General features: G+C 41.9%; 1 protein-coding gene across 1 annotated transcript; it reads left to right on the forward strand.

Moving 5' to 3' along the window:
* Window positions 1-4262: 4262 nt before the first annotated feature.
* Window positions 4263-25065, forward strand: VSIG1 (V-set and immunoglobulin domain containing 1). Its single transcript, XM_081115355.1, has 6 exons — window positions 4263-4290; window positions 9800-9998; window positions 18449-18604; window positions 18963-19082; window positions 23527-23674; window positions 24500-25065. Exons 2-6 carry the CDS (start codon window positions 9902-9904, stop codon window positions 24765-24767), a joined length of 789 nt encoding a protein of 262 aa, XP_080971481.1. The 5' UTR covers window positions 4263-4290; window positions 9800-9901; the 3' UTR covers window positions 24768-25065.
* The last annotated feature ends 1652 nt before the right edge of the window (window positions 25066-26717 follow it).

Below are 26717 nucleotides of genomic sequence, written 5' to 3' on the forward strand. Positions count from 1 at the left end.
ACCCCATGCCAATTACTTGCTCAGCTTTCCTATATGGTTTCTTCTGCCTTCTCCTCTTCACCTTGGATTCCTCAAATAAGATGTCATTTCAGGTGCTTTGTGATTAATAAGTATCATCAGAATATGAGTGTGTACCATTACCTTTTGATGATTATCTTTTCAGGTCAAGTTAATGTGGTGCAAGTGACCATCCCAAACCGTGTCGTGAATGTGACTATTGGATATAATGTCACTCTCATCTGCACCTACACCAGCACTGTGGCCTCCAGGGACAATCTTTCCATCCAGTGGTCACTCTCCAATAAGAAGGAGTCACGGCCAATTACTGTAAGAACTTTATTCCTAAACTATTCCCCTTTGGTAGTTCTAGCATAAACTGTTGAAGTCAGTGTGTCAAGGAACAGGAAACCAGTAACAACAGTGATAGAACACCAGATACAAAGAATTTGAAATTATCTGTTTAGGGAATACCATCATGTAAGTGGCTTGGCCTTTGTCCCCTCTTCATATTCAGTTATAGCTTGTTATCATGATTCAGTTTAAGTCGACATCGAGTATATCAGGTATTCTAGAGTAGATAGGCATGGCCCTTCTCAGTGGTGAAATAAACAGTTCTGAAAGGGTTTTCTTCCACCCACCAAAATCATCCTCACTGTTACTTCCAGAAGACTCTAGTTCAAATTCACGTCCTAATTGATCTGTAGATCTCTGTCAAACTTAATATCTGGGATCTGCCTGTCAAGTGAGCTAGCTCATCGAGCCAGACTGAGTCCTGGTAGAATGAGAATCCCAGATGGGTGGAAAGGGGCCAAGGTAGTGAAGAACTCTGGTAATCAAAGGCAGCATGACGCTAGAGAATAGGGGTGGTAGGTTAGAGTCTGCGGGAAGAGGTTGCCAGAAGAAGGTGTACTATATGAAAATCAAATGAGAATGATTCTACCAGCAAGCTGCCTATTCCAAGGTTTTCTCCATCTGATCTAAAGGTTAATTGCATGTTTAAATTAACCCAAGTATTAAAATTGTATACTTAAAGTGTGTGCATGTGTGTGTGTGTGTGTGTGCGCGCGCACGCGCGTGCGTGCGCATTAGTGTGCAAGCACTTATGCCGACACATATTCCTTGAGAGACAAGGTCCATAGCTTTCATCAGATTTTTAAAAATAATTTATAATTCGAAACAAGGAATTTAGAGAAGAAATAAACCAATGTGGTTTGGAATAACTGGATGTAGTTGAGTTGGGCCTTGAAGGAAAGGAAGGGTTTTGATTAGTAGAAATATAGAGGGGGCTGAGTGGGCTGCAGGAGGCCCAGGGCAGAGATGAAGAAGAAGCTATACCTGGACCAGAGTTGCTTCAGCCATTACTAGTCTTTTGGAGGTGCTGAATTATCTCTTTACCAGAGGTCCTGAATACTTGTTTAGCAAAAAATATCATTCAAGAGGAGATTTCATCAATTTCATCCTCTAGTCAAAGTTCAACAATTTTGCTCAGTGCTGGTTACCTTAGACATATATCTGAATCACTGTGCCTTGCTGAAAATATGGTAGAATGGTAATAGTTGTCTACAGGTTGCATGAGGAATCAACTGACATAATGTATGTAAAATACTTGAAAATAATATAAATTCTGTAAATTTTCACCCTTGTAAACACTGTTATCAACATTAGCAGCAGCAGCAACAGTAAGTCCACCAGTTTCCATCATCCAAAATGTCCTGACCTAAGACCTCACATGTTGCAGTCAACTAAGAGAGAAGGGTACTCTCTTAATTATAGGTGACAATAATCACACAATGTTTTTTCCTTTTTAAAATTTACATTCCTAACTAGCCTTTTCAGTATATTCTTTCTTTATAGGTATAAAGTCCTTCTCATTTTGCCAATAGGGACTGAATTTAGAGAGGCCTTGCCAATACATTTTGAAATGTCTCTTTTTTTATGTTTGGTCCTCAAATAAAGATGTACTCAATTGTCTGAATGTCAGGCCATACCAGTCTGATTTTAAAAACACAAATTCTCCTGTATGCCTCTTCTGACACTAGAATTTACAAGGTCACCTCTTGGTTAAATTATATGGCTGGTGAGGAGCTTGGAGATGCAGGGTCAAAGGATCTTGTGACCAACAATGAGTTTTTTCTAGACCTAGAAATGCAGACGAAGAAGGTATAGGTATTGAACTGAGTGTGACTTGAGCTTAAGGACATCTCTTAGAGCAGTGGTTCTCAACCTTGGCTGCACATTAGAATCACCTGGGAATCTTTTTAAAATCCTGATTTCTGGGCCTCATCCTCCAGAAATTCTGCTTCTTTGTTACTAATCTTGTGGCCCCACCCCATAACAAAGAAACAGAATTTCCAGAGGATGAGGCCCAGAAATTAGGATTTTAAAAAGATTCCCAGGTGATTCTAATGTGCAGCCAAGGTTGAAAACCACTGTCTTAGAGCAACTTTAGAAAGAAAATCTATTAACAAATAAGTATTTATAAGTAGCTTATTTACTTGCTGTTTACCTCAGTCTTCAAAATGTCTGGTACAGGCAGAGCAAGTAATTTAAATAATCTACTCTTTTAGGATGTCCAAATCAAAGGAATTCTTCTGCACTGAACCACTTGATCAATGAGCATATGCTGCCTGATCATAAAACATTTTAAGTATTTCTTGAAGAGCATGAGACCTGTCCTATTTTTGTGCCTTGGCCACATGGAAGACAGGGTAGAGTAAGGCCAGCTCTTGGCTTGTAGACAGTGAAAATCACCCCCTAAAAGGCAGGTTTTCTTTTCCGCCTCCTCGCCCCAGCAAGAGCCCCTTTATAAATATTCTTAGGTTTCTACATCCAGAGAACTTGAGTTCTTCCCTATTTTCCTCCATACACTGCAGGCATATTCTTCTCTCTGCTTTTCCAGATGAGTAGTTTTGGAGCCCCAGTGGAAACCTCCTAATGGATGTTAGTTCTACTCATTGTTCTACTTACTTGCTGGCTGGATGACCTTAGACAAGTCACTTGACCTTTCAGAGGTTCAGTTTTCCTATCTGTAAAATGAGGTTACTTACCTACCTCATAGGTTTACTGTGAAGATGTTTTTTAATGCTTACGTTTTTATTAAATTTATTGGTGTGACATTGGTTAATAAGATCATGTAGTTTTCAGGTGTAGATTTCTATGATACAAGATCTGTATTTTGCACTGTGTGCCCACCACCCAAAGTCAAATCATTTTCCATCACTATATATTAGGTGCCCTTAACCCCCACACCCCTACCCCCTTCCCTCTGGCAACCACCACACTGCTGTTTATGTCCACCATTTTCAGTTTTATATCCAATATATGAGTGAAATAATATGGTTCTTAGCTTTTTATGACTTATTTCACTTAGCATAATATTCTCATAGTCTATTCATGTTGTAGCAAATGGCAGTATTTAGTCTTTTCTTTTAGTTGAGTAGTACTCCATTGTGCTTATGTACCACATCTTCTTTAGCCATTCCTCTATCACAGGACACTGGTTGTCTCCATGTGCTGGCCACTGTGAATAATGCTGCTGCAAGATTTAATGAGATAATGTTTGTGAAGCACTAGGAAGCTTTCCACATAGTAACCATTAAGTGAATGTAAATTATTATCAAGAGCACTACTCACAAAATGGTGATTTTGCAAAATCCCTATTCCATCCATATCCCTGGGTCATAGGCACTAGAAAACGCAGCCCAACAGATACACTTAGTATAGCTGGACAGCTGGGGCAGAACTCTTGGGGGTATCCTGGCCCAGAATTGGTTTCCAGTTTTGCTGTCTTCCAGGTGCCTGTGGCTAAAGAGAGGGGTTAGGCCCCTTCTCTGCCTGCTCCTTATCCTTGAACAGAGACCTACTCAACAAAGAGGTTGCAGATATCTTCCTTTGAGATGTATTTTTCCAAAATAAAATTTGGTTTCTATTTCCAATGTTTCCTCTTTGAGCACTTCCATGCATTCAGAATTCTGTACAGCATGTTGTATGTTAATATAGGAATGGCTGGTAGGACTTTTGGGGGGGGTGATAAAAGGAGACTGATATGCTATTAGACAATTCTGTGATTTATGAGAGTAAGATGTTGCCAGACTGACCACTGAGTGATTCAATTCAACTCCTGGGTTGATGTACCTATATACCATTCGGCTCTCAGATCCACCCATTTCTGCTCAAACACAGCACAGCCCGTGCCTCAATACTGAGGGTATGGAGGAAAAGGCAGTCAGTCAGTGTCTAAAAATGGCGCATGCAAGAGACGCTCGGGGAAGATGTAGCTGGACCTCTCAGGTAAGAATACCTATTGGTGTACTACTGGACCGCTTCATTGTTTGGAGTCTCCAAAGCAATGGTACTGGCTTTCAGGAGTGAGAAGGGAGGGTCTGAGTTTGGTAACAATCCAGATCAGCACAAACCCCTGGGCAAAACTGAGACAGCCTTGAGTTTGCCTCTCATACCAATGCCTGGAGTTCTTTTCAGCCTCCTCCAAAATGTCAGGGCCTTATTGCTGCCCTATTGAGCATGGCAGTGGCCAACTCTTGCCAAAGGCTCATATTCTCCCACCACCAAGATCATTGTGTTTTAAAGGCCTAGTGTTTCTCAATACCCAGGGGAGGATGTTATCTCTTACTATCTCCTCTAAGGGGTTCCTTTGCTGAATAGGGTCTACAGAAGTATCCCACAAGTCTTCTGACCAGGGAGGCCAGGATATTCATTAGTATGGCCCTCCTCTTAGAAAATCCCTCTTCTTGGAAGACATGGACAGCTTCAGTTGATCACTTCCTCAGTAGGAACTCTTACCCGAAGACTCTAGGTCCTGGTGCAGGCAGACTAACATGGGAATTTCAGGTGGTCTGGTGCCCCTCTAATCACAACAGTGGCCTCCTCTTCCATCCAACCAGTCACTGGTAAATTTCAGAGACCTCAACTGCCTATGAACAGAACAGGCTTTGATCCTACTTAGCATGGGTCTCTCAGACAGTACTTACTTTTCTAAAATATCCATAGTGGAAGAAACCCTTTGCCATCCTCATCTCCCCAACACACATAGAGTGTTGACAATTTCTTTCCAGAACCTAGTGTCTTCATATTCTCTGGCTGCTAGATTCTCCCAACCTACCCTGTCCTCTACAGATAGGATTATATAAAATGTTTTCCAAATATTGGCAGAGTAGAGGTGTCCCACCTCCTCAGGGACATTTTAAAATGAGGGGGAAGGATGTTGGTTTAATTGTTATAAATGAGAGCCAATACTGGCATTTGGTGGTTGGTGGCCAGAGATGCTAAATGTCTTGCAATACATAGAATAGACTCACATGAAAGAGTTGTCTGTCCAAAATGCCAGTATAACACTCATTGAGAAGTGTTCTAAGTTCTTCCCTTCCCACTGCCCTCTCCCATCAAAGGTTACCTATTCTGTGTCCCATACCGTCAGGTGTCTATTCTTGCTAAGTTTGATAAATTAATCGAATGTTAAGGTGTTATGGACTGGTAGCAATTTATTTTGCTATTTTCCAAAGAAAATAATTTAAGCAGTCTCCACTCCCCAAAAGCTATTTAAATACTAGGTATTTCAGGTAAATTGCAGGCTGGGAAGGGAAAGGTGTGGGAAAGAAAGTCTTCCTTTTGGTGTTTCATTTCTTCTATGTGCAATCCCAGTTCCCCTAGTACAGTCCAGAGAAAATTATGGGCTTGAGACCATTGCTACCCAATAGTCACCCCCCGTCTGTGGCTCACCCTTTTATGAACAGTGCACGAAAGCAAGAGGCTGGAAGGGAATGAATCGATGGTTTGCTGTGGACTTCTAATGCTTCCACATTTCCAAAAAGAATCCACAAAATCAGCTCTGGAGGCTAAACACATTTATTAACTGCAGCTTAGACTCAAACAGAAAGTAGACTGAATTCTTTCAACCCTCTTGTTTATATTCCGACCCCTAGTTAGAGAGCAGCATCACAAAGCTGAGAAAAGAATCTCTTTTTTTGGACAAATCTGGCTCCTAGCTGTGTGGCTTCATGTGAATAGGAACTTGGCATAGCAGAAGGGGAAAGGTAGTTATTGCAGCTGGCAGACGTTGAAGGCAATGTGTGGTGAACCTACTGAGCTTGGGAAGAAGCATCATGCCAATAAATAGCGTCAATTGGCAGAAGAAAAGTCAGGTTGGAGTAGGAGATGGAATGGCCCCAAAAGGAGAAGGTTGCCTGTAAATCATCTTCCTGGCCTAAGTCAGGACTTTAAGTTCCATTTCAATACGTTCAGTGAGAATTGGGAGGTCTGAATTCCATGTCTGACTATAAATTGTGTGACCTTGGGAAAATTACTTCCTTGAGGGGTTTCAGTGTCCTTTTCGGTAATATAGGAGAATGAATCAGAGGTTGCAAACTGGAGGACTTGGGGCCTGATTTGGCCAGTGGATGCATATTGGATGGCCAGCCCAGTATTTTGTTTGTTTCCACACTTTGAAAGCATTGTTTGTATTGGATCCCCACTTCACCACAGGCCCCACTATTCTCTCTGATCTTACCACCATCCATCAGCCCCTCCCAGACATTTACCATATTTCTTATATCCATCTGGCTCCTTACAGTTCCTCAACCTTAGAAGCCATGATTAAGAGATCTCTCAGGGGTCATATAAATATGACCAAACAAATATGCTATTATGATTCCACATTCAGCCTCTAGCATCACCAATGGACAGGCAGAGAGGACCCTGAGGGAAAGTAGGAAAGTCTGCCATAAACACAACCACAAAGGGCAAGTGGGCATAAAATTAACAAGCACCACTTAAGGAGCCACCCCTTCCCACCAAGGATGTAGCTTATTGAACATCCATGGCTTTTCCTGGACCTCAATTGCTTTGATCTCTAAATTGACCATATATTTTCTTTGAAAAGTGTATAAGCCTCACAGGGTCATGGCCAGGCCTTGATCATTGTTCAGCTTTGATTTGTAAAAGAATTATTCTTTTGTGGAAAATGGTATGAAGTTTCAGTCCTTCCTGCATAATTAGATAAGCAGGGTTAGGAAAACATTTTATTTTATTTTTCTTTATAAGGACAGTGTGACAGTGTGGACTTCCCCTAACAGAAAGTCCATCTATCTATGTGTCTGGCCACTTGCTAGCCCTGGGCACGTTCCTTTTTTCACAGCATCCCGAGACCAAGTCCTTTCCCTTTTAGGTCTCCATTATTTTCTCTACTTACCCCATCCTGTCCATGACACCCTTTAGTATTATTATTATTTTTTCCTTTAGTATTATTTGTGAGAGGGCAAAAATATAAGCTACAGTGTGAGGAGCTGGGGTAGAAGGGTTGGTGAAAGTCCTTTTCATAGGGAAGTTACAAGTTCAGGGCCTCATGATTAGTTGATCATTTCACATTCACTCATGCCCAACTGTGAGAATTTTACAGTGACTTACTTTCATGTCCTAGTCTTGGCATAAAACACACCCTCTTCGCCCCCTGATCTCTGCAGAAACAAAGCTCTTTCACCTAGATCCTCTGAGACTTACTGTGGGTCACAGGCAAAACTGATGTCATATCTCGTTGTGGTGTCTTCAAACCTCAATATAAAACAGGCTGTCCTACCCACAGTCTTCCTGGGAGCAGGGGAATAGGCCAGATGTTGAAGTTGTAATGGGCTTCCTTGATGGACTGCAGGCTGTGTCCCAGGTAAGAATCCACAGGATCTCAAATTGTTAATTGGAAAGTAAATAAGCCCAATGCTAGCTAGTGAAATGAAAAGCTAGATATATTGGGTGTCAACACAAATGAAGGGAATAGACATTTGAGGAGTTGAACTTCCTCTTGGCCCACTTGAATACCTTAACACTGGCTTTCTGGTTTGTCAGTAAAACAGAACTCCTCTGGGGCAAAAGTTAGTACTTTCAGTAGGTATGAATGGATGAATTGAATTATAAGTGACTCATTTAGGGCAGGAAAAGAAAGCTAGGTGATATTAGAGAACCAGAGGAGAGAGACAAGTTGTTATCTTTTTAAATATGCTTTTTCCTTTGAATTTTTCCTCAAAAGCTACATTTCTGCCTTAGTTTAAAAATATATTGGCTTTCTGCTTGAGGGACAGTGCTTTTGAATTTATCTAGACAAAATCTTTCAGCTCGCTGATCACCTTCCCGCTCTCATTAGCCTATTAAGGTAGGAGCATTGCACAAGAAATTAGAAAAACTGGGTTCTAGAACTGTCGAAACTATAAACTTCTCTGTGCTTCAGTTTCTACTATAAAGCGAGGAGAGTGAATTAAATAAACCATAAAGCTCTTCAAATAGATTTTATGAAAATATTAATTAGTTCCACTGGACTAGGGCAGTATCCATTTATTGAATAATATATATTTCAATTACACACATTTGTATGAAACTAACAAAGAATGTACATAGACTGTGTGTATTATGAAAACCCAGGGATCAGTGATTCCAAAGTTTCAGTCAGTCATGTCTTGTCGTTATGATTTTTGTCATATTTGGGTGCACAAGCAGTATTTAATGTTTTCTATACTAACTTGGTTTCTTAAAATATTAAAAATATCTGTCTTAGATTCATCCCTAAGCAATAATATTCATGAACTCACAGATTTAATGTGCTATATATGTCTCTTTCTAATAAATTTTCATTTATATAATACCTAAAATCAACTTATGTGCCTATACTTGGGGAATACATATCACACTTAGGAGAATATTGCTCTGGTTCCTCATTCAGATGTGGAAACTAAAGGTTGGAAAGATTAAATAATTTTTTTACTTATCACAAAGGAGGTTTCCATGGAGACATGACCAGAGGCCACCTCCCCTGATATTGTCACAGTTAGTCAGAAGCAGAGATGTAGCTAAAATCCAGGCTTCTTTCCACCTCACCATGCTGCTCCACACTTGCCATTATGATCTAAATATCCATGTTCTTAAATAAAGATGGGACTAGAATCCAGATCTTTCTTAAGTATTCTAAATTATAATAATAGAAATCCTGTGGCTTTAGATGAGTTATTTAATTTCTCTGGATTTGAATGTCCTTATTGAAATGATAATTCCAGTTCTGCTTCCTGACACATGGGGAGAAAGGTAGTAGCTCCATTGACTAAGCACTTTCTAGACCCTTTTCTGGGTTACATTGTTCCACCCCCATACCACCATTATGAGGAAATGGGACCAGATGATTTCTCAAAGCCTTTCTCCTCTGAAATGTTATTCTAACATGGTGAACCCAAGTTTGTTTATCCAAAGGAGTGTGTGTGTTTGAAAGGAGCATGAATATTCTAACTTTCAGGGAAACCAGATATTCCAGATAGTCCCACTGAGTAATATAAACTCAATTTTTAAAAACCTTATAAAGTGTGTGTGTATATGAGAGGGGTGTGTGTGTGTATATGCGAGGGGTGTGTGTGCTGGTTTTGGATTTCCCCTGATGCATTTGTGTCCTATAAAATGAGTTTCATCCAAGTAGACTCATCAGATGAGTATCTTGATCTCTTAACTTAAGCTTAAGAGTTGAATCCCATTAGCTCCAGCTGACTACTGTATGTAAGACCATCATACCTTGCTGCTATGATGATATCACAAAGTTGCTTTGAGCACAAATGAAGTAATGGCTTTTGAAAAACTGTGAGGAAGCTGACATATTCCACTGAGTTGAAAAACCTTTGCCATAGGGACCTGTTCCCTGATGGGGGTAAAATGCTGCTGTATATTAAAGAAGATAACCTTGGATAGAAGGAGCTCCCAGGTAGTTTATCCTAGCCCTGGACATTCTTCAGTTCTCATTTTTCTCATTTTTTTGTCCTAGGTTTACTATTATGAAGGTGGACAAGCTGCATCCATCGGGCAATTTAAAGATCGAATTGTTGCGTCCAAGGAGCCAGATAATGCATCCATCACTATTTTGCATATGCAACCAGAAGATAGTGGCATCTACACCTGCGATGTTAACAACCCCCCAGATTTTAGTGGCAGCAATCAAGGCATTCTCACAGTCAATGTGTTAGGTATGGACAAATTTTTATGGGTTTTCTTGGAGAAACTTAGGACTTCAATAAGCCAGGGCATGGATTATAGTGCCAATTAAGTCCCAAGGAGAAATGTCCTCCCTCCTCCTTTGATTATCAGGGAACTAGAGACACATCCCTTAATCCAACCTGTATAGAAACAGTGAGAAATCACTCATAAAACATGTTGAAACAATTTCCAAACCAAAAGGAATGCCAAAATGACAGACAGCAGTAGATGATCCAACCTCCAAGGATTCCTATTTCTGAAGGATAAAATGAGGACAGATGGGACAATGCATAGTCCCACTAAATGATCATTAGCAGCTCTTTAATTGGGGACCTCCAATTATAGCCAGTCCTACCTGGGGGAGACAGCTGCCAATTTATTATCTCTCCTATTAACCAGCCACAATTCCCACCATTAAACCATTCTATATAATAAAAGGCTAATATGCAAACCGACCGAATGGCGGAATGACCGGCAGAACAACTGGTCGCTATGATGCACACTGACCACCAGGAGGCAGATGCTCAATGCAGGAGATGCCCCCAGCCCACAGGCCCCAGGCTGGCCAAGGGAGGTGTCAGTGGGGGCCCCCCCAATCGCCCCACCAGTGGCCCCACAGATTGGCCCTGATCGCTAACCCAGGCCTAGGGACCCTACCTGTGCACCAATTTCATGCACCAGGCCTCTAGTTATCCTACCTAATAAAATAGTAATATGCAAATTAACTTTCACTTTGTGACAAAGATGGCGGCGCCCATAGCCACAAAGATGGTGGCGCCAGCCAGAGCCATGGAGCCGGTGGACACACAAGCCCCCAGGGGGGTCCGGACCCCAGCCCCAACCCCAGCCCTGTGGAGGCTGCGACGCTGGGCTGCTGGGGCTGGAGCCAGTGGACACACCCTGCATCCCTAATTCCCCTCCTCTTATTTCCAGGAAATAAAATGTCCACTGTGCGTCCACCTTTTGGCACAGCCCCTACCTGTTGCAGGTGCCCCCTCCCCCAGCAGGCAGCACTATGCAGCTCCTGGGCACCCGTCTTCCCATACTGTACATGGACAAATGCGTGCAGGCAAAGTCAGGAATTCAGGCCCCTGACGTCAGCTTCCAGCTCTCAGGGAACCGTGTGGGAGACTGAGGGGAGAGGGTGGGGATGGTGGGAAGGAAGGAGGGGGAAAGGCACCAACCAGGAGTTGCTCTAGCCCTGTCAAAGTTTCACTTTTTGTCTGCGGGTTCAATCCCTGGCACTGCACAAGCTTTCCTGGGATAAGTAGCTTTAGCAAGCAGGAGGACAGCTGGGTGCTGCAAGGTAAGGGCTGGTTGCACGGTCCGGGGCACGGGACATGCTGCCGGGCACAAGGCTGGGCCTGTATGGGGCTGGGGACAATGGGAGGGGGAGTGCCTGGGCACCTCCTCCTATGCCTTAGCCTTCGCCTCCAGCTGCTGCCGCCACTGCTGCTGCCCCAGCTGCCTCCTCCCAGAGGTATTGTTGCAAATCCTCCTTCCTTTCTTACCCCCCACCCTCCACCCATAGGTGCCTCGGGAACCCCCAGACTCCCCAGGCATGAGCACCTCTGGGATGGCAGCAGCATGGGCGCAGGGTGTAGAGTGTGTGCCCTGCCTGGGCGGAAGGGCCCATGGTACAGAAGTGCCAGCTGCAGTGCAATCACGGGGTACACTCCATTGAAGGGAGACTGAGTTTTTCAGACTGAGTTTTTCAGGGCTTTAACCCCAACAAGGTCTGGGTGGGGTTAAAGCCCTTCCCTGTGTGACCCCAACCTGGGCCTTTCTGGGTGCCCAGGGGGCAGGCCACACCCAGCTGCTTAGAGCTTTCACAGGATTCCAGTTGTCATTGTGAAAGGGGCCTAGGAATCCAGTTATCCAAGTCCCCATTTTACAGTTGGGGTAACTGAGGTCCAGAGAGAAGGAGGGCCTCCCCAGAAGTCAGTCACTAAAGGCCGAACTGTAATGAAAATAAATGGCTCCCAATTCCTAATTTCTGTTCTCCAGCATTTCTCCAGCACCCATAGGCTGACAGGGGAGGGGCAGTTGGGGGCAATCAGGCTGGCAGTTGGGGGCGATCAGGCTGGCAGGTAGAGTGGTTAGGGGCGATCAGGCAGGCAGGCAGGTGAGCAGTTAGGAGCCAGCAGTCCCAAATTGCGAGAGGGATGTCTGACTGCTGGTGCGGGATCGGGCCTAAACCAGCAGTCTGACATCTCCCGAAGGGCCAGATTGGAGAGGGTGCAGGCCAGGCTGAGGGATGATGCCCTGCCCCCATGCATGAATTTCATGCACCAGGCCACTAGTTTTAAATAAAGGCAGGAGGTTCCCTTTTAAAATATGTTAACACTATTTGGATTGTTTTTCTAGATTCCACATATAAGTGAAATCATATGGTATTTGACTCTCTCTGTCTGACTTATTCCACTTAGCATAGGTCAGTGGTTCTCAGCCTTCTGGCCCTTTAAATACAGTTCCTCATGTTGTGACCCAACCGTAAAATTATTTTCGTTGCTACTTCATAACTGTAATGTTGCTACTGTTATGAATCGTAGTGCAAATATCTGATATGCAGGATGGTCTTGGGCGACCCCTGTGAAAGTGTTGTTTGACCGCCAAAGGGGTCGTGACCCACAGGTTGAGAACCACTGCTCTAGGTCCATCCATGTTGTTGCAAATGGCAAGATTTCATTCTTTTTTATTGCTGAGTAATATTCCACAGTGTATATAAATACCACATCTTCTTTAATTCATCTATTGATGGACCAAAATGAGAATAGACCCATAGGTACAGAGAAACTCTTGTTTGCCAGAGAGGAGGGTGTGTGTGTGAAAAAGGTGAATGGGGAATAAGAGGTACAAAATTCCAGTATTAAAATGAAGAAACCATGGATATGTAGTGTACAGCACAGGGAATATAGTCAATAATCCTATATAATAAAACCATAATATGCAAATCAACCGAAGAGTGGAACGACAGGCAGAACTACAGGTTGCTGTGACCCACACTGTCCACCAGGGGGCAGACACTCAATGCAGGAGCTGCCCCTGGTCAGGAGGTGACCTGTGGCAGCGATTGGGGGACAGGGATGGAAAGTGGGCGGCACCAGGCTGCCAGCCAAAGCGGGTGCCAGCAGGGGCTCCCCGATCACCCCACCTGCCTGTTGCCCCACAGATCGGCCCTGACCACCAGCCAGGCCTAGGGACCCTACCCTATATATTGGGAACAGTCTCTTAGCTTTAAAAATTAAAACCTGGCAAGGCTACTCTAACACTGAAAAAGCAGGATGATGCAGCGATGACATGCATGGGCTCTGGCTTGCACATATTGTGGTCAGCCCTGATTCTGACACTTATAACTGTGTGACAAAGCCAATTACTTAACTTCCCTCTGCTTTAGTTTGTCCACCCATAAGATGGGGAAAATGGTACTACTGCCTCAGAAGGATCATGCTATGTACTACTTTTTATAATGAAGGCAAAAAATGTAGCTGCCCATACAACAGCAAGATGACTTTCACCTGTATGAAAAGTTTGGTCACTGGTGCATGCAGCATCCCGGATTGTGAGAGGGATGTCCGACTGCTGGTTTAGGTCCGATCCGTGTGGAAATCCCCCTAGGGTGCAGGCCAGGCTGAGGGCCCCTTCTCCCCCCATGTATGAATTTCATGCACCAGGCCTCTAGTATTGTAATAACTTGGCATGGTGACAGTTGGTTACAACACTAAGTGTAGTGATCACATCATAAGGTATATACATATCAAATCATTTTTATATACCTGAAACTAATATACTATTCTATGCTAACTATACTTTAACAAAAATTTTAAATGTTAACACCATTTAGAAAAAGAGCCACATGTTAAGCTAGAGTTGAGAATGACTTTATTTATATATACAAATATGCATTATGTGACACTGGACAAGTCATATCCATTCTTCAAATGAATTTGGAGTGATTCATTTATGCAGTATTTATTGAGTGCTTGCTTTGTGCTAGGAGCAATAAGGTTTACAGCATTGGAGGCATGGTTATTGCTTTTGGGAAATTCATAACTTTAGAGATTTCTAGGGCTCCTTTCAACTTCTGTTTGAGAAGACAATGGGAGTTTTGCTCCTGTCTTTCAGCCTAGCAGGTCTTGTGTGCAGACCTTCAGATGTATTGAAGGGAGGGATGAAAGGGCTGTAAACCCTGACCAACTAACAAGTTTAACTAAGGGCTTTCCCACTTCTAAGTAACCCCAATTAGAGCTGATCTAGTTATTGTTCTTTTCAAGCTGAGTACATCCATTACAGGAAAGGAAGAGCTAGATCAAACCAGTGACTTGATAATTGAGTAGCTTGAAAAAGCAGCAATCAGTAACAAGGTGAACACCTAGGGGAAATGTCCAGAATTTTCTGAGCTTGCCATTCAAGTGATGCTAGAAATGCACCATGTACTTACTGTGAGGTTTGCTACTGCATCTACACACCTGGTAATCAAGCACTGATTTTTAAGAGTGGTGTACCTCAATCATGTTTTTATTTTGCTGAGCCCTGTTCTAGGCATTGGGGTACAAGAAAAGACAAGATAAGTATACACAATCCCTTTCCTGGTAAAGTTGATGCTCTAGTTTGGAAGATTAGTCATTTACATGGAAACTAAATGGTCTGATATAGATGATAGCACCTCAGGCTCTGAGTCAGAAGACCTAGGTTCTAGCTCTTACTTGGCTACTCTGTGGCATCAAGCAGGTCAGTCCACCTTGCTCTGGCCATTTTGATATGGAGTTATGACTCCTACCCTGTCTTTACAAGTTTACTATTAGGATTAAATTATATACTGTCCATATTCAATGAATTTGATGGATTAGTCCTCTAATGGGTTTCTGTTGCTCCCTGGCTCTGGGTTGTCCTTCTGACCAAGAACAGACGAAGAAGCCAAACATTTTTATCACTGATCTTGGAAATAGTCCTGAGATAGTTATGCAGAAAGGTTAATATTCTTAAATTTAAAGTTCAGAGAATCCCTAATCAACTTCCATAAGAAGCTGAGGGTCATTTTCTCTCTGAGTTGTTCTTTCCCATGAGTATTTGGGTTAGTTGTTCCTGCAATGACTGTGTCATGACTTTTCCTTAAGCATCTGGGATCCAGAAAACTTAAGAGGCAAAGGGTCTGTGGATTTCTTTGTTTATTTGGGAACTCTCAAAAATTATATTTTTATTAATTGGGCTCAAAACAAAAGCATTCTACAAGTTAATGCTTTTGAAAATTTGAAATTGATAATTTTTTCTAAAAATTGAAGCAGCTCTTTACAGTTCCCAGATTCCATTGTATATGAGTGCCTGTTCTGCTTATCCTGACTGAGGGGCGGGGCATGGTAGGGGCAGTCCAATGGTGGAAAGAAGTGCCAATATTTTCTTAAAGATCAATCTTCCCAGCAATGCATCTTTTAGAGTCATTTTACTACCCAGTGATGGACATTGATTGATCCCATGAATTTACTTGTTCATGCATAAATTCATTCAATAAACCCTGAGCACATGTCCAGTTACTGTGCTAGGCAATGGTGATGGAAAGATGCAAAAGATAGGGTCTGAGCCCTCCAAAAGCTCAGAATCTAGTCAGGGAGGCAGATATATAACTTAAAAACAGTGAAGGTAGGAGAGGAGATCTGGGAGACAGAGGGGAAAGGACTAAAAGCTGTCTGGGGAAATGAAGGTTTCCTGGAGAAGGTGACTTTTGCACTGAATATTGAAGGATGTGTAAGAGTGTGTAAGGTAGAAAAGGGGCTGAGGTAGCAGGACACAGTTTAGGTGAAGAAAACAGCAATGAGCAAAGGCCCAGGTGGTTTGGACACCATTCATTTAGGAGAGCTCCATTAGGTATGATAGCCTTGAAAAATGAATCACTGAAAAATATCCAGCGGAAGTTTGAATAATTATTTTGTATGCATTTAGAATGAGAATCATCTTCCTTATGCAATTTGGCATATAAAAGAAAATGATATATTTAGAGAAGGTTTGAGACATTGCTGAAGCATTTTCTTTTGTTTTCTGAGGTGAGCCTCTTCCTCCCACCCCAATTCTGTTGAAAGCAATAAAGTTAAATGGTAGGTCAATGGCTTTGGCAGTAAACTGTGGGCTTTAACTGATGAAGTGCCAATTCAATAGTGATGCAGTAGTTTTAGAAAATATATAGGTTTGGGACATGGTTCAAAATGATTCACTAAGTGTTTTATTAATAAAAAATTAAAGGAGAACATGTGTCCAGCAAAATATAAATACAATGCCTATCTAGATTTGATTCTGGACTCAAGAAATGAATAAAAGTCATTGAGGTTTTTGTCCATCATTTAATGCAAGGCCTGGTACCTGACTGTGATAAAATACCCCATTTAATTTTCTTTTCAAATTGCTGTATTCTGCTGTAAAGGCTATTAAATCTCCATGTTAAAAAAAAATTCAGTATCTAAATCTAATGATAGTTGCAATGGACTTCTGGTTAAATAGTCTTGTTTAGGGTAGGCATAGCCAATGAATTGTCCCCATCTGAGAAAATCAGTGGAAAGGAAGAGAGAATGGAGAGGTAAAGAGAAAAAAAATACTTCTCTTAGTTAAAAAGACAACTGTTTAAAGATAGGGATGGTGAAGTGTTTCAAAGGGCTACAAGTATATCTATCTGTTTACTTGCTCATGTGTACAGTAGGTTAGAATCTAAGATTGGAAGATTAACTTCAGTAGCAAGCTATAAAGTGCAGCTGCGGGAATTAGTTATGCTCGTGGCCAACAGAAATTCTGTGTGCAAGGCTCTATAAACATGGCTTCATTAATATAAATACAATATATTTGGATTAGCCTGGGCTCAGATAATCACCTGTTCACATTTTGCAGATGAGTCAACTAAGGTTTGGCTATGTTAGGTTACTTGCCTAAACACATCTAGGGTAAAGTTGCAGAGCCAGTATTCTGTGTCGATCCAGAGCTCTGTTCTTAACTGCTACCTATCAAGCAAGAGCAGAAATCTGGGAGGTCTGGAGTATTAAGGTCTGACTAGCCTAAGTTAGAGAACCTACGTCTTTGGAGGACTTTAAATCCAACTTAAGATAAGGAAGATGAGTTGGAAAGTTTCCACATTCAGGCACTTAACTTTCTGTCAGACTAAGGTTAGAAAAAGCTGTGAGCTGTAAGATGAGGAGATTCAGTTTTTCAATTTCCCACAGGACTTCTCCATTGAGGTGTTTTATAAGCAGCTAAAATTCAGTATGTCCCAAACTGACCTCATTCTCACTCCTCCCTCCTTCCCACTCTTTGCCTGAAAACTTGTGCCTCCTCCTGTATTCTTTATCTCAGGGGATGATGGCAAGCTCATGTACCCAGATGTTCAAATCAGAAATCTGGGAGACATCACTGACCCCACCTTCTTCCTCATGCCCCATATCCACTTGGTCACCAAATCCTGTTGACTTGTAGTACCTCTTGAATTTGTCTCCTCCTCTCCCTTGGTTCAGGCACCCAAGAGTAAGAGTGATTCAGGTAAAATTTTAAAATGACCATCATCCCTCCCCTACTTAAATTCCTCCTGTGGTCCTCCTGCTCTCAGTACAGAATACATGAAATACAAAGCCCTCTTTCACTACTCTCCCCACCCCACTTCAGAACTGTGTCAGATGGCCCTCAAGTACAGTGGTGCCTTGACTTACGAGTGTCCCGACTAACGAGTTTTTTGAGATACCAGCTGTCTCTCAGCTGACTTTTTGCATTGAGTTGATAGAGTAATTTGAGGTAACGAGCTCCTTAACGAGCTCGGTCTCAGAACGAATTAAACTCGTAAGTCAAGGCCCCACTGTATTTGCTTGTGGAGTGAAAAATGAATAAAGATTTCAACACTCTGTAGCACCACCACCCCCCAAAATGGGCTTCCCCTACCAATGAGTGACACAGGCAAATTCAAACCCTCCAACCATTTTGTGCACCCCGGAAAAATAAGTTCCAAAAGTAACTCATAAGTAAAAGGAAAAATAAAAATATGGCATTAATATAATAATTTTTAAAAGAAAAATAATAGGTTATCTCAAAGTATTTAAGGGTTATATTTTCCTTTGCAACTGTGCTTCAAGAGTATAAACTATACTCCTAGTTGTTCAGGGTTTGCTTACATTTGGTTGTTTTAATAAAGCCATATTTTTACACACAAAGTGGAAATTCCTGGTTATAGATCTGGGAAAGAGGCAGAGAGAAGATTTGCTATTAGAATCTTAATGGCCTGGTGACTGAAAGGTTCTTGCATCTGAGGTGCTCTACTCCCACCTGGTGGTACAAATAGAAAACTGTCAAAATAAGTTTTAAAGATTAAAAAAAAAAGCAGTGGACATTTCACAAAATGAAAATGAGGAAGTGACTGTAATTGTTATAGACTGTCATTCATTCAACAGGATTTTTACTCTTTGTCATTATTTTACAGTCAAACCTTCTAAGCCCTTTTGCAGCATTCAAGGAATAGCAGAAACCGGCCGACCAATCTCTCTTTCTTGCCATTCGGTGCTTGGAACTCCTTCCCCTGTGTACCACTGGTATAAACTTGAAGGAAAAGACATCATCCCAGTGAAAGAAAGCTTCAGTAAGTATATACCTCAGAAGCCCCTGGCAAGGTATGGTGTGTGTAGTAGCTGATAGCTTGTGTGTGTGGCTGACTGTTCATCTTCCAGATCAATCTTCTATTTTTCTGGGAGGGGTGTGTGAAAAGAGATGATTGTGATCTGGTCTTATCCCCAACTTCTATAAGCCAAACCTGGTTTTGGCTCAGAGGTGGTGGTATGGGGCTACCTTTGGAATAGTCTTAAGGGGTCTAGTTGGACCCTGCACACCTCAAGAAAGGGAAATTAATGTGAGGGCGTGGGTTGGCATTGAATGATCTGCTACATTGCCATCTCTACCCACATAAGAGATTTCAAAAGTCTATTTCCTGGTTTTGACAGACCCAGCCATCGGGACTTTGGTTATTGGAAATCTGACCAATTTTGAACAAGGTCATTACAAGTGCACTGCAATCAACAACCTTGGCAATAGCTCCTGTGAAATCGATCTAACTATTTCACGTGAGTTGATCATACAATAGTTTCTCCTTAAGTCAAGTATCCTGGGGCTGCCAATCAAGTAAATTAATTAGTCCTGGTTAGTCCTTCCTGTTTCTCTGGAGATTTGTTGCTTTAAAGGTTAATATGATGCATTATCATCCTAATATGTATCTATTGTTTACACAATACTTAATATGTGCCACACACTGCCCTAAAATGTTTATAAAAATAAATTTGTTTAACCTTCACAAAATCTCTAGAAAGTAGGAATTACTATTTAATAAATAAAACAACAGTCTCATTGCTGGTACTAGGCTAAATTTTCTTTGTTGCGCTGTTGGTAAATCAAGGTGAAACTGTAGCAATCTATGTCAAACATGGAGCTCACAGACTTTCCAGTTCTTAACTAATTTGTCAAGATATGCCCCTGATAATAATAGTAATAAGAACACTCATACGTACAGTCACAGTAGCTAATATTTGTGGAGCACAAATTATGTGCCAGACACTCAGCCAGGTACTGTGAGCATTACTTCTCTCAGTCTTCCAAATACCCTATCTAGGAGGCAGGATATGTTACTCTCATTTTACTGAAAGAACTGGAGTTCATGTAGGTAAGTTATATGCCCAAGGTAATCCAGTTAGTAACTCGCAGTGTCTGGATGCCTCTAAACCTCAACCTTCCAGTTCAAAAGTGCTTAGTTACTAATCATAGATTTGAGGGCTTGGAATTTTCAAATTGGACCAGTCAATGGCAAGCCTCCATAAAGGATATCTTGCTATACCTCTCAAAGATCACTTAACACTTAGGATCATGTCATCTATTCCTTTTTTCTAACTTACTTTGAATGTATGATTTTAATACATACAATATACAGGTGGCCAGTTTCATTGCTTTCCTATGAAGCTGAGCTTTCTTCCTTTTATTTGCCCTGATCCAAACATTTTTCCAAATCCAGGATACACCTTCATCCTTATATCACTTTCAGCTCTTTTTATTCAAAGTGAAGAAGTTTCATCTGTTTGATCTGTCCTTTCTGTGGTCCCGTTCTACCCCCAGTCCTTTGATCCATTTCTGCTGTTTTTCTCTGGATCTTCCACAATCCCATTTTACCTTTCCAGAGGTACAGTCATACAGCAGATGTAGAGATTCCTAGGATTTATACTTGAACCTCTCTTCCTTTTGAATCCTCTTTCCAGTGATGTTGACACTTGGCTTCCTCTATTCCTTCCTTCCTTCCTTCCTTCCTTCCTTCCTTCCTTCCTTCCTTCCTTCCTTCCTCCCTCCCTCCCTCCCTCCCTCCCTCCCTTCCTTCTGTCCTGCCTCCCTGCCTCTCGATTAATAAGGTATGTGTCTTACAATCAAGGACCTCACAGTTTAGCTAGAGCAGTGGTTCTCAACCTTGGTTGCACATTAGAATCACCTGGGAATCTTTTTAAAATCCTGATTTCTGGGCCTCACCCTCTGGAAATTCTGTTTCTTTGTTATGGGGTGAGGCCACAACATTAGTAACAAAGAAACAGAATTTCCAGAGGATGAGGCCCAGAAATCAGGATTTTAAAAAGATTCCCAGGTGATTCTAATGTGCAACCAAGGTTGAGAACCACTGAGCTAGAGAGATGAACAGACATTAAAATTGTGTGAAATGCTATAATAAAGGTCTGCAAGGGTCTATTAGTATAGGACATTAAAGAAGAAATAATTAATTATGCTTATACAACCAAGGCCAGCTTTACCAATAAAGTGCTATTTGAGCTGTATCATGAAGGAACTTTCTTTATCTATAAAATAGGGATAAAGGTGAAAAGAGGGTGAAGGATGACAATAGAGCAGGAAAATAGTCAGTCCATGCTGAGGGAGGAGGATGGAGGATTCCAGCAAGGATGTCTCTGAAGAAAATAAAACAACAACATAAGAAACCTATAGATTATTCTACGTGTTAGAATCTATTGAAGGAGTTCAATAGTTTTACTGGAAATTTGGGGGATTAGCAATAATACATTTTTTAAAATCACCAAATGAGGCAATTATTAACCTCAGAAAAATTTAAAATGTATAAGAGAGAAACATGCTAATACTATGTTATGCAGCTGTGGAAATATTTACATAGTCATAATATTGCAAACTTGGATTTACCTACAACTTGTGCTATCCTATCTAATAAAAGAGGTAATATGCAAATGGACCATCACACACAAGATGGCTGCCCCCATGTGGACACAGGATGGCGGACACAGGATGGCTGCCACAAGATGGCTGGCAGAGGAGGGCAGTTGTGGGTGATCAGGCCAGTGAAGGGCAGTTGGGAGGGATGAGGCCTGAAAGGGAGGGCAGTTAGGGGCGACTGGGCTGGCAGGAGAGGACAGTTAGGGGCAACCAGGCCTGCAGGGGAGGGCAGTAGGGAGTGAGCAGGCCTGCAGGGGAGGGCAGTTGGGGGTGACCAGGCCTGCAGGTGAGGGCAGTTGGGCGGGACCAGGCCTGCAAGGGAGGACAGTTGGGAGCAATAGGGCTGGCAGGGGAGCAGTTAGGCATCGATCAGGCTGGCAGAGGAGTGGTTAGGAGGTGATCAGGCTGGCAGGCAGAGTGGTTAGGGGCAATCAGGCAGGCAGGCAGGTGAGCAGTTGGGAGCTAGCAGTCCTGGATTGTGAGAGGGATGACCGACTGCCCATTTAGGACTGATCCCACTGGGGTCCCAGATTGGAGAGGGTGCAGGCTGGGCTGAGGGACACCCCCCCACCCCCGTGCATGAATTTCATGCACCGGGCCTCTAGTCTATACTAATAAAAGGGTAATATGCTAATTAGACTGGAAGACCTTCCGGACAAAGCCATGGTGGTGGGGCTGAGGCAGAGGTGTTAGGGGCGATCAGGCCAGGAGGGTAGGGCAGTTAGGGGTGATCAGGCCAGCGGGGGGGGGGGGCAGTTGGGGTGAGCAGGCTGGCAGGGGGGGCAGTTGGGGGCAAGCAGGCTGGCGGAGGGGGGGCAGTTGGGGGTGAGCAAGCCAGCAGGCAGAGTGAGTGGTTAGGGGTGATCAGGCAGGCAGGCAGGTGAGTGGTTAGGAGCCAGTGATCCTGGATTGTGAGAGGGATGTCTGACTACTGGTTTAGGCCCAATCCCCGGGATCGGGCCTAAACTGGCAGTTGGACATCCCCCGAGGTATCCCAGATTGGAGAGGGTGCAGGCCAGGCTGAGGGACACCCGCCCCCCCCCCCCCCCGTGCATGAATTTCATGTACCGGGCCACTAGTAAATATATAAGGAGAATGTGGTAGGGTATGAGGGGAATGGCATAAGAGAGTTAAAACTTCAACTTCCAGAATAGGAAGTCAATAGAAAATAACCAAAATTGGAAAACATAGAGAACATATTAGAACAAGCATAATAGAAACATGGGGGCACATTTTAGAAGATTACAAAGTAGTCAAAAGTGATTGTCTCTAGTGAATGGGACTGAGAGATGGAGAACTGGTGATTTTTGTTTTGGTTTGTTTTTGTTAGATGCCTAGTGGAACTGTTTGACTTTCTAAATTATGCACATGTATTCCTTTAATCATAAAATGTTGAAGGAATAATTCCGCAATTCAACTAGGTTTTAGTTTCAAAATATAAGATGTCCATTCTTATTTGAAGGGAGGTGGATGGGGATGAGCCTTCCTGGAACACATACATGGCCTCTTGGGGACAATAAAGTCTCATGCTCAGCTGAATCATCTCACACAATAAATTTCACTATAGACTGATCTAATAAATCAGTTTATGAAATGGGCATATCCCTTTCCAGTGGCCAGAATATATGAGACACCATAGTGAGCATGGAAACTATGAGAGAGAATGTAGGGACCCACTTGACCTATTCTCTTGGAAAACCTGCTAAAATGTCCATGCCTGTAACAGAGGTCATTTCTCTGGTCACCAGAGTGCAGCTCCATGGTGTTTCTTTCACTCACCAAGCAAATGCACACTGAAGTCTCCTCGAAGCTTAATTTTTTTTAAATATAAAGTTTTTAAAAATATGTTTTTATTGATTTTAGAGAGAGGAAGGGAGAGGGAAAGAGAGAGATTGAAACATTAATGAGAGAAAATTTGATTGGCTGCCTCCTGCATGCCTCCTACTGAGGATTGAGCCTGCAACCAGGGCATATGCTTTGACCAGGAATCAAACTAGCAACCTCTTGGTGCATAGGATGATGCCCCTTTTTGAAAGTGATTCCACCTCCCCCAAGTTGGCATTTTTTTTATTTATGTGTGTAAATGTGAATGAGTAAGCTACATAGTTGACCTAGCCATCATGCTTCCCCCCTGAGTCCAACTGGCAGAGTTCTAGGGGTTTCCATACTCCCAGCCTATGCAATTCCAATATTTTCCACTCTATGAATGCCCCAAATATTTCCCCCTGTCACAAAAGTACATGTATGAGGCAGAGACAATATATTCCACTTTACTAACCAGTTGCTTGTATACTCCAGATCCGGAAGTTGGAATCATTGTTGGGGCCTTGGTGGGTGCCCTAGTAGGTGCTGCCATTATCACCTTTGCGGTGTGCTACGCAAGGAGCAAGGCAAAGGCAAAGGGGAATGAAAGGAAGAGATCTTCTAAAACCACCACAGAACTCGAGTAAGACCTTAATTTGTTGTCTTTACTTGAATATAGTCATTTCTTTGGCATATCTCTTTCAGTCAGCTCTTCCTAAGCACTCCTTTTAGCATAAAATATCAGGGGTATCTTTCTGTTCATTCTCACTACTTTTATAAAAGAATCATGTTGGGTACTGTTTACTGAGTGCTGTGTTTCAGACTGTTCTAAGCACTTTATATCAACTTATTTAACCACAATAACCATTTTAGGTCTAAGAAAATGATTTAGCATATTAGTAAACACTTTCTTTCCACCAACCGGTCATAAAATATAATTTTCAATATTTTTTTTTTTGGAACAAGGTTCCCACAAAGGCAAAAGTGCCTAAGGTCTACAGAAGTCAGAACATGACTGGGCCCACAGCCTATGCTCTTGTTCACTCTGCCATTTCTTCGTGAATGTATATCACACTTGTTCATTTGTTCATCTTGCCATTTCTATGCTTCCACAACTGTGGATTGGGCACCAACCAGATGCCAAGTATTGTGCTAGATGAAGTGTGAGCTAGAGATAACACCCGAGTCATGGATTTGGGCCTCAAAGACCTTACTAGATGAATAGATCCTTTCACCTTGATATGTTTTCCCACATTTGGAACACTGGTTTTTCTCTCTTGAACTCTAATGATATTGTTGAGACACAACTTTTCTGCACCCAAAATAGAGACACGTGGTCTAACAGTGAACCAGAATATCAGAAATCACAGAGGTCTTGAACAGATTGGGACCTATGGTCACTGAAACCTATGGCTCCTCGTGAAATGTCAAACCCTAACTTGGTCTTCTCTGGGCCTTCTTCCTGCAGACCAATGACAAACAGAGTTACAGAGTTCGAGACAATGCCAGCTGAAGATGTTATTCAACTAGAAGCAACACCAACTTCCTTCCATGAGATTGAACCTGATACCATCCTGGGGGCAGATCATGGGCCTATCACCATTTTTGAGTCTTCCCTGGAGCCTGCCCCAGGACCTGAGCCTGCCCCAGTGCCTGAGCTTGAGATCCAGCTGGAGCCCAAGCCAGAGCCCGGGATTGCAATGAAAGCCTTGGGTGATAAGGAAAAACCAGAATAAGTCATAGGCTGGTAGCCTAACTGCAGTGTTTATCACTAAGGAACCCATTACTGGCACTTAGAATTCAGTTGACCTAACCAATCACCCACTACCTCCCTCCATTTTGACCAACCCTCTTTTAACAAGGTGCTCCTACCATCAATCCAAAATAAACAGGTCAAGATAACTACTAAATAAATGCAAGGGTTCCTGCCTTACCAATAAAATGTACTTACAATTTTACTAACACATAAGCATAACTAATTATAAAAGCAAGTGATTTCTAATTCAGTTGAATAAACTGCACCTATTTCAAGTATACAGTTTGATGTGTTATGTTTTGACATCTGTATATACAACTAACACTTGTGTAGTATTTCAGAAAATCTTATTTCTGTATTTTTAGCTACTCTTTGTTACATTCCATATGCACACATGACAAGGTGGCTTTAATTGGATTCAATATTATTTCTATGATTAGTTCAATGCTTCCCATTTTCATATTAACCACTAAGAAAAGAATTCACCATTACCATATCCCAGATTAGAAAAAAATCTTAAAAAATTCCAGAGAAGATTATTTAAAGGGTTCATATTGGTTGGTACATAGCATTTAAAACTAGGTCTTAAAATTAATGCTTCATTTATCATATTAGATTTCCGAAGGAACCACCCTGTTATTCACTATCTGAGCTTAGCAATTTTTTTTAAATAACCCAATTTTTAAATGCAAAGTAATATACAGGCAAACAATTCCTAATACAATGTTCCTTTAGTGAATACAAAATGTTGATATCACGGTTGATGTACCATGTAGCTTTAAATGAGCTATTGTGCTATCACTATGTCTCATACTATCTACTTTGGAAAGGCCAGTTTAGGAAACTGTTCTAAATTGACACTCAAAATCAATTTTAGATAATCTGAACTAATTATTTAAATTGTTTTACTGTTGGGGTATTCCACATTAATAGAGATATCATTCTTGTATGTTAAATAGTAACTAAAATGCATTGATATCACCTCCTCACCAGTTAAAAAGCCCTTCCATTGATTATATTTCACCTACATCCCACCTTGAAGAAATTCACAGGTAGACTTTTTCATTTACATAATGAATCAGATTTTAAAGCTTATTTTAAGGTTCAATAAATAATATTCAATAACATCTTATTTTAATGATCCTAAGGTAAATCTTCTATAAGAAACTACTGAAATTTACTTTATGTAGAATAAACTGCACCTGTTTGATATGTTGATGTGTTTGACATATGTATATACCCAGAAAACCACTACAACCATCTAGACCAGCCGTGGGCAAACTACGGCCCGCGGGCCAGATCTGGCCCGTTTGAAATGAATAAAACTATTGAAAAAAAAGACCGTACCCTTTTATGTAATGATGTTTACTTTGAATTTATATTAGTTCACACAAACACTCCATCCATGCTTTTGTTCTGGCCCTCCGGTCCAGTTTAAGAACCCATTGTGGCCCTCGAGTCAAAAAGTTTGCCCACCCCTGATCTAGAGCATTTCCATCATCCCAAAACATTTCCTATACCCCTTTGTGCAATCCCACCAACATCCTGGACCTAGACTACCAGTAATTTGTTTTCCATCATTTAGAGATTAACTTTGCCTTTTCTTGAACTTCATATAAATGGGATCATTCAGTAAGGAATTTTTTGTGTCTGACTTCCTTCCAAGTTGAGTCCTTTTTTAAAAAAAATAATTATATTTATTGTTGAAAGTATTACAGACATCCCTTCCTCTCCCACCCCTCATTGACCCTCTCCACCCCTTTTCTGCCTTCATCTCACTATTATCTGTGTCCATGTGTTATGGATGTATGCATACAAGTTCATTGGTTGATCTCTTCCTATCCACCCTCCCTGCCTTCCCTTTGAAGGTCAACAGTCTGTTCATGCTTCTGGTTCTCTGGAACTATTTTTGTTTATCAGTTTATTTGAT

The sequence above is a fragment of the Myotis nattereri genome, assembly GCF_964212035.1.
Source record: "Myotis nattereri genome assembly, chromosome: X".
NCBI lineage: Eukaryota > Metazoa > Chordata > Mammalia > Chiroptera > Vespertilionidae > Myotis > Myotis nattereri.

Excerpts from the sequence above, each read along its gene's own strand:
- VSIG1 (XM_081115355.1), top strand. The coding sequence starts at position 9,902 with ATGCAACCAGAAGATAGTGGCATCTACACCTGCGATGTTAACAACCCC. Across the intron at positions 18,605-18,962 it reads CCCAGTGAAAGAAAGCTTCA|ACCCAGCCATCGGGACTTTG; the intron begins GTAAGTATATAC and ends TGGTTTTGACAG. Across the intron at positions 19,083-23,526 it reads AATCGATCTAACTATTTCAC|ATCCGGAAGTTGGAATCATT; the intron begins GTGAGTTGATCA and ends TGTATACTCCAG.